Here is a 7,818-nt window from a genome sequence, read left to right on the forward strand (position 1 = left end):
GCCAGAAGCAGTAGTGGTAGCAGTATGTGCATTCTGTGCCAGCTGCTGTGCTAAGTGTTCTTATATCCCCATCTCTCTCTTTTTTTTAAATAAAAATAATTACGTGACCTTTTTATTATTATCACCATTTTACTGATAAGAAAATTGAGGCTCAGAGTTAAATCACATGACAGTTGAGTAGTAGAATTGGGATTTGAATCTCTGGCTCAGAAATCCATGTCCTTGGGACTTCCCTGGTGGTCCAGGGGTTAAAACTCCACACTCCCAATGCAGGGGAGCCTGGGTTCAATCTGTGGTCAGGGAACTAGATCCTGCGTGCTGCAGCTAAGAGCCCGCATGCCGCAACTAAAGATTCCACATGCTGCAACTAAAAGATCCCGTGTGCTGCGACTAAAGATACTGCATGCCACAACTAAAAGATCCTGTGTGCCGCAACTAAAGATCCCGCATGCCACAACTAAAAGATCCTGTGTGCCACAACTAAAGATCCCGCATGCTGCAACTAAAGACCCTGTGCAGCCAAATAAATAAATATTTTTTTTAAAAAAGAAAGAAATCCATGCCTTTAAAGTCTCTCGGGGTGGTGATGAAATTGTAAATCTTCTAAAGCTAAACGAGAATAAGGCATTATAGGCAAACAGGGTAAAAATTCTCGTAATAATTTAATACAGGTTAACTCTGTGTTTGAATAATTAAAACAAACTTTCTCATTTGACTTGTTCCTTCCCCTCACATAGAGAATCAAATTATGAAATGAGAAGGCGTGGGAGAGTGAATATTGTTTTCCTACTGATAATTCCATACATAGTTAAATGGATTTTTCTTGAACTTCCTTCCTTTCCCTAATAGGGAAGACTCTTCTTCAGGCATTAAGTGTCAAAATGGAAATCTTTATCCTGAATAAAATCGATTCTGAGATAGGAACCATTATGAATGACAGAATTGTTTGGAAATGGCATCTTCCATATTTCTGTTAACTTGGATATGCACTCTTATGTCATTTGGTGATCCAGAAAACATAGCCCAACTAACATCAGATTGGTTTTTCTGGATAGGGGTAAAGAAGTTAAATATTTATTTATGTGGCTGTAATGGGTAATGCCTGTGAATTCCACTGTAACTTTGTAATTAATGTACCACTTCCTTAGAGTCTTAGCAAGTATTTCTGCCTTCTGGACACGAAAGAGACAAACTCTCCTACTGTTTGCAATTACCCTCATAAAAATTTGAAAGCAAGCAAAAAAATGGTTTTTATCCTCTCAGGACAAGTTTGCCTTCTGCTTAACAAAATTCGGTTTGCACTTTCCCTGTGGTATGAAGACAGTGCCCTACAGGCCCCCACTTATTCCTGTGGCTGGCTCTGCAGCCCTCTGCCCCGAGGCGGAGTGCTTTCTCCTCGAAATGGCAGTTCTGAGCAGTAGCAAGAAGACCCTGAGTGGGCAAGCCCATCTTTTCTGTTCCACTCTGGATGTCAATGAAAACAGTCTCTCATCCTCTTCTGTCCTGCCTGGCGGATGGGATGGTTGTTCATTTCTACCGGAGCTTTGGCTTAAGACACACTCACAAGACATTTTCCCATAGTCTTTGTGGTCCATGCCTTAGTTAGCAACCCAGTTACTAAAAACAAAAGGAGCAGTGCTGCAAGAAAAGTGACTTCTAAGATTTAGGGCCAGGTAGTGAGATCCAGGACACTGAAATAAGGGGAAATTATTCCTACTTTTGGAGAGTCTTGTCCTGAGGAAAATTAAACAGCCCAGGCAGGTCACTGGGTGAGACCAATTTCCCGGTTTGTTTATTTGAGCCTGATTGTTTTTCACCATCCAGCAGCAGGTCACAGTCCTGCTACACTGCTTCCCCAGCTCTGTGGAGAGCATTCGCTTTCATATTTGATTCTCCAGGCTTCCCTAAGGATTCTAGCCATGTCTTTTCTGGTCGGGTTGCTCTGGTATCTCTCTCAGGTCCAGGGCAGGGGGCACTGTCAGTCATCACTTTCGACTTCATCTTATGCAGGCATTTGGCTTTATGTCCCGAGTTGCCCTACAAGCAGAGAAGATGAATCATCACCCGGAGTGGTTCAATGTGTACAACAAGGTAACTGAATTGCCTGATTTTGGAATCACCATAATCATGGAGTTTAATAAACTTCTTTCTTCCTTTCTTGCTTGTCATCCTGTGCAGCTAAGTGTCATTGTGCTTAGGAAAATATTCTCTTATTCTTTCTCTCAGAATCCCTGTGTATTACTGCAAATTAGTAAAAAAAATGTTCAGATCTACTCAAGACAACAGTGACTAAGTTCTTTATTTTCATGCTTATCTTCTACAGACACTAGTATGGAAAAGTTGGGCCAAATTAGACTTCTGAATTAAACTTGAATATCTGTCGTGTAGATAAATTTTTAAACCCTCTTAAGGTAAATTATTGAAAGAGATGGTAGCAATTAAGAAAGATATGGCCTTATTTAATAAATTTGCTCAAGAACTATTTATTAAATTCTCTATTCTCAGCGGGAACTGACCTTCTTAAGAGAAAGAGCAGACTGAAAAGACTTCATCAAGTAGTTTTAAGGGGGCACACTGAGAGGAATCACACTTGCCCAAAAAGTGTCCTTGCCTTGGTGATCATGCCATGTGCAATTTCTTATCATCTAGATTTCTGTGAGGTTTCTATTATCTCTTTGAAAGTCCTCTTTGAAAAAAGAAAATTTCACATTTTTGTGATTTAATTGGAATAATTCAGAGCATACAGGTACCAGCATAAACTTTTATTTCCTAGTTGCCTCTCTTTGCTCATAATTTTGTTTTTGCTTTTTAATTGATTTGTCAAGAGGCAACAGTCTGTTCCTCCACCCCACCCCCCCTTCCCTAATTTGGAAATGGGCTTTTTTTTAACATGATTGCTAAGATATTACATTTGATAGCTTAGTTTTTCTCAGTGGCCTGAAAATAGTTGGTGTAATTAAAGTAATGGGAGTTAAAGTGGTACCTCAGTCTCTCTCTCTCTCTCTTTTTTTTTCCCCAAGAGTCAAGATTTGAGATTCTGGTAGCTCATTTGCCCTTCTTATGAGAGAACCTTTTTATCCCTAGGAGGCTGCTGGGCCCAGCCTGGAGTTTACTGGGTTTTGGAAATGCATTGCTTATTCATAATATAGTATTTTCTAAATCATTTAATCTCCTCAATTCTCAAAGATAAATATTGAGTAATAGATTGGTTTCTGAACTACCAAAGGAGAGCATCATGAATTGCAACTCAGGGTTTTCAAAGCTGCTTCTCTCTTTCTTAGGTTCAGATAACTCTCACATCACATGACTGCGGAGGACTGACCAAAAGAGATGTGAAACTGGCCAAGTTTATTGAAAAAGCAGCTGCTTCTGTGTGATTTCTTCTAAAATGCATGTAAAATCTTATATACACATCTAGCTCCAATGTATTTTGAAGGCAATTTATCAACACATGAACAAATTAAGGCGTAAATTTAGTTCACCTTTTGAACGACCACATTTTGTAAAATCAGTGCTTAAATAAAAATGATTTAAACTTGAGCCTGAGGTATTTTTCATTATATCTAATCACACATATAAGGTAAATCAACCCGGGTAATTCTATTAATAATATTAAAAAAGAGGAATAACATTTTTAAAGACCAGAAATGGGTATGGGGGAGCATTCACACATTTTTATAACCCAGAAATTCAAGTGATTATGGTGACTTTACAAATGCATTGTGTTGGAGAGCAATTGTAAGGTAGAAAAAGAATGATGAACTCTATAGGTAAAGGGTTCAACTGTATGTAACGATTTTTATGATGCTAAAGTTGATTTGGATTTTAGCTGTTGTTACTACTTAAGTAGTTACTTAATGTACAGAGATCTCAAAAATTGGGTGAGCTGTCTAGTGTTTTATCCTTCCTTTTCAGACAGGGAGAAAGAAGAAGACAAGTGTCTTGTCCAAGGCTTCCAGCAAGGTGAGGCAATAAAAGGATTCACTGTCACAGTGACCAACTTGCCAGGTCATTATTTGACATACTGAGGGAAGGAGGAACCAAGGTTCATTTTTTCCCATCATTTGCATGTTGTGACCCCTGAACTGAGGGTAAGTAGCCACTGAGCTAGAAGCTACTTGGGTATTTTCCAGTAATGAGCTCTGTTTACTCCATGTGTCACTGACATGAGTAAAATGGAATATAAAGTAACCTATTATTTAAAAATTGCAGTAACTGTTCTTTGAAGGAACTCAGGAATGTAGTTATTAAAGAGATTAAAATGTAGATTAAAAGAATGTGTATGTATCTATGCAAGGAACATTCCTTATAGTAGTAGGATTTAACAAGGATCATCTTTATACCCTACCTTACATCAGAGGCCAGAAAAATCACTCTATGTTACAACAAGCAAAGCTTCTCATCCCCCCCACTCCCCACCAACCCTGGCCCCTAGTCTGAAAAGCCATATGGAAGTAGGATAAGGAAGCTGAGCTCTCTGAAGCCAGTTTTCGGCCGGTTCTGTTGGCCTGGCAGGTATAGTCATTTTGCCCTACGGGTGTGGAGTGTACACCGGGGGTGGGGGGGGTGGGAGAGAGAGAGAAGAGTCACCTCAGACTCTGTGGCTGCTGGGAGATCCAGAGCCTGGACACTAGAACTTGTACTTCTTTGAAATTTTTAAGAGGAAAAGTCAGGGACTTCCCTGGTGTCGCAGTGGTTAAGAATCTACCTGCCAATGCAGGGGACGAGTTCGATCCCTGGTCCGGGAAGATCCCACATGCTGCGGAGCAACTGAGCCCGTGCGCCACAACTACTGAGCCCATGCTCTAGAGCCCGCATGCTGCAGCTACTGAAGCCCACGCAACTAGAAGTCTGTGCTCTGCAATGGGAAGGCCACTGCAATGAGAAGCCCGTGCACTGCAACGAAGAGTCGCCCTTGCTCACTGCAACTAGAGAAAGCCCATGCACAGCAATGAAGACCCGACGCAGCCAAAAGTAAATAAATAAATTAAAATTTTTTTAAAAAAGAGGAAAAAGCAAAGCCATGTGTTTTTATAAACTTTTCCCCATATTATAGATTTGGGAGCTTTTATACATTTTATTACCAAAGATTTCTAGCTCAGTGCTTCAAATTTTTCTACATGAATTTTTAAACATGAAAAAGTGTAGACATATTTTAAAATAGAGTAAATAGGGTATTCAACCCTTATGTACTGATCACCCAGATTTAACAGTTACCAAGATCTTGCCAGTTACATGATATAATCTCCCATTTCCTTTTTCTTTGCTAAAGTATTTAAAAGCAAATCCCAGATAGCATGTCATTTTGCCCCTACATCCTCCAGTAAACATCTCTAGAAAATATGGTCATTTTCTTGTAGAAACCAGAATGCCATTATCACACCAAACAAAATAAACTATGATTTCTTGGTATCACCTAAAACCAAATCAAGTTGTTCTGAAGGTCAAGAATGTCTTTGGACAGTAATTTTGTTCTAATCAGTGATCCACATGAAGTCCACCCATCACATCTGGTTGTTGTGTCTCTTTAAGCTTCCAATCTAGAGCGAGCGAGCCTCCTGCCCTCAATTCCCTCTTTCTCTCCATATCACTGACTTACTGTAAAAACCGAGTCCTGTAGAATATTCCACCTTCTGGATTTGTTTGTTTGCTCCCTTGTGGTGTCACTTAAATTTTTTCACTGTACCGTGAATGGAAACCTTTCCCCCTATTTTGAATGTAAGTCTGAGAGGCTTAGAAACTATTAACCTGTACTGTGTATGGCACAGTGGAGAGAGCAGGGTACAGCTAATAATTGCAGTTGTCAGGACCTGAGAATGTAGCTACTAATTAGCATCTATGTGAGGATTTGACATAAGGTCCATGTTAAGGGGTGTCGCATCTGCTGGAACTCATGAACTTTAGAGAATCAAAGATCCCATATCAGAAGTCTGTGGTGATACTCCTTGTGGTAAATTCCAACAGAATGAATCCCCAGACTTGCTCTAAGTAACTGACATTTCAACTTAAAAGAGACATTGCCAAAGTTGGAGGCCCCACCTTTTCTTCTGTTCCAAATCTTTGTGATGACAGTGGTTTCTCTGATGTGGCAAGCTTTGGTTTCCCTCCATTTTCCTTTTAAATGATCACTGGAGTAGAGGGGGTTTAAATAGATATGACCTATGACCCTTTGCATGACCTCCATAGATAATAAATCAGGGCAGCACGTTTGACAGCGTCCTCTTCTAAAATGAAGTTAGTGAAAGTTCTGAAAATTGTGGTTACTCTCTGACGTTGATAGAATTTAGGAAATCTTTAGATAAGTAGAATAAGCATGATTCTTTATGTTTTTGCTTGAGACAAAAACATGTCTCATGTATGTTGCATATGGACACACACCTGACCTTCGGCAGTGTGCTGAGGTATTGGACTACTAGTGTTAACGTGGAGCAGTCTGTATACGTTCTAATCCAGAGTTTAAAAATATACTAGTTGAACTCTATAACTTTCAGTTTTGTAAAATTTCTGCAAAACAGCAAGAGCTGTAATAGGGTTTGGATATAATATGTGAGCTTTGTGCTTCAATTCTAGTTACATGTAACTAGGAATGACTCTTGGTCAGAAGACTTGAGTCACCAAGCTGCCGTGCCTACTGACTGTGTGCGGTGGCTAAGGTGGTGCTGCCCAAGTCAGGGAGAGTGTGAGTTGCTGCTAGAAGGGCAGAAGGAGGTGGCCCTTTAGCTTCTCATCCAGGGTGCCTGTCCCGCCCACCTATCCACGAGAAGATACCGTTGATTTCAGTAGGCCTGGATAAGCTGGTTACCTCTGAGTCCACTCATCAACTGGAGTTCCAGTCCCAGACTAGATTTCTTCATCAGTGACTTCAGAAGACACATTCAGGGGCTTCCCTGGTGGCGCAGTGGTTAAGAATCCGCCTGCCAATGCAGGGCACACGGGTTCGAGCCCTGGTCTGGGAAGATCCCACATGCTGCAGAGCAGCTAAGCCCGTGCACCACAACTACTGAGCCTGTGCTCTAGAGCCTGTGAGCCACAACTACTGAGCCCACGGACCACAACTACTGAAGCCCGCACACCTAGAGCCCGTGCTCTGCAACAAGAGAAGCCACCGCAATGAGAAGCCTGCGCATTGCAACGAAGAGTAGCCCCCGCTCGCCACAACTAGAGAAAGCCCGCGTGCATCCCAACGCAGCCAAAAATAAATAAATAAATAAATAAAAAGAAAACACATTCAGCTGTGGTTGGCTGTGCTGATATTGTACACCAAGAACAGCTCTTCTCTTCTTGACTTCTTCCAGCTAGCCATCTTTTCTCACCCCTCCAAGCGTCGTGAAAGAATTTTTTACATTCTTAATCTTTTCTTCATTTCTCCCCAAAAGTGTGCTTTGGAGCTTAAGGAGTGGAAGCATAGTAGTGTATCCTTGGGATTCCTGGAAATAGAATCCCACTAGGCTCAGCTACTTGAGAGAGCATAACGATCCCTGAGGTATATTCACATAGCACAGATTTACCGAGGGCCTCCTATATGGCCCGGCGGGATTAGGCACACTGATGAATTGGGGCGGGTGGAAACAGAGATGGAGAACTGATTCAGGCTCTCTCTGAGCAGCTGCTCCAGGAGGCCACTGTCAGGGTGTGGGCAGGAGCCCAGAAGGCATCAGGGGGCATATGACCAAAGGAGGCAGTAGGAGGAGCTTGATCCCTGAGGGAGAGAATATAGAATAAGACGGTGAGGCCAAGGTTTGAAGCCTGGGGACATTAATCAAAGTGTTTCTTTCTTTTTTTTTTTGCGGTACGCGGGCCTCTCACTGTTGTGGCCTC

At 41.5% G+C, this 7,818-nt stretch overlaps 2 protein-coding genes across 9 annotated transcripts in view; both read left to right on the forward strand.

Moving 5' to 3' along the window:
• The window catches only part of PCBD2 (pterin-4 alpha-carbinolamine dehydratase 2), a 54,259-nt gene extending 50,722 nt beyond the window's left edge, over positions 1-3,537 (forward strand). The window contains exons 3-4 of the mRNA XM_024125503.3: positions 2,011-2,091; positions 3,282-3,537. Of these exons, the coding sequence (XP_023981271.1) occupies positions 2,011-2,091; positions 3,282-3,377 (177 nt within the window). The 3' untranslated portion in view covers positions 3,378-3,537. The remainder of the gene's footprint in view (positions 1-2,010; positions 2,092-3,281) is intronic.
• A 284-nt stretch (positions 3,538-3,821) lies between these two features.
• Positions 3,822-7,818, forward strand: part of CATSPER3 (cation channel sperm associated 3) — a 43,926-nt gene continuing 39,929 nt past the window's right edge. For 6 of the 8 annotated variants that reach the window (XM_028493263.2, XM_055086772.1, XM_055086773.1 and 3 more), the window contains exons 1-2: positions 3,923-3,963; positions 4,721-4,974. In XM_028493263.2, the coding sequence (XP_028349064.2) occupies positions 4,817-4,974 (158 nt within the window). In that variant the 5' untranslated portion in view covers positions 3,923-3,963; positions 4,721-4,816. Of the gene's footprint in view, positions 3,964-4,029; positions 4,092-4,720; positions 4,975-7,818 lie in introns of those variants that run through there. The other 2 variants (XM_055086771.1, XM_055086775.1) reach the window with 2 other exon arrangements.

This window comes from Physeter macrocephalus, chromosome 8 (genome assembly GCF_002837175.3).
Source record: "Physeter macrocephalus isolate SW-GA chromosome 8, ASM283717v5, whole genome shotgun sequence".
Lineage (NCBI taxonomy): Eukaryota > Metazoa > Chordata > Mammalia > Artiodactyla > Physeteridae > Physeter > Physeter macrocephalus.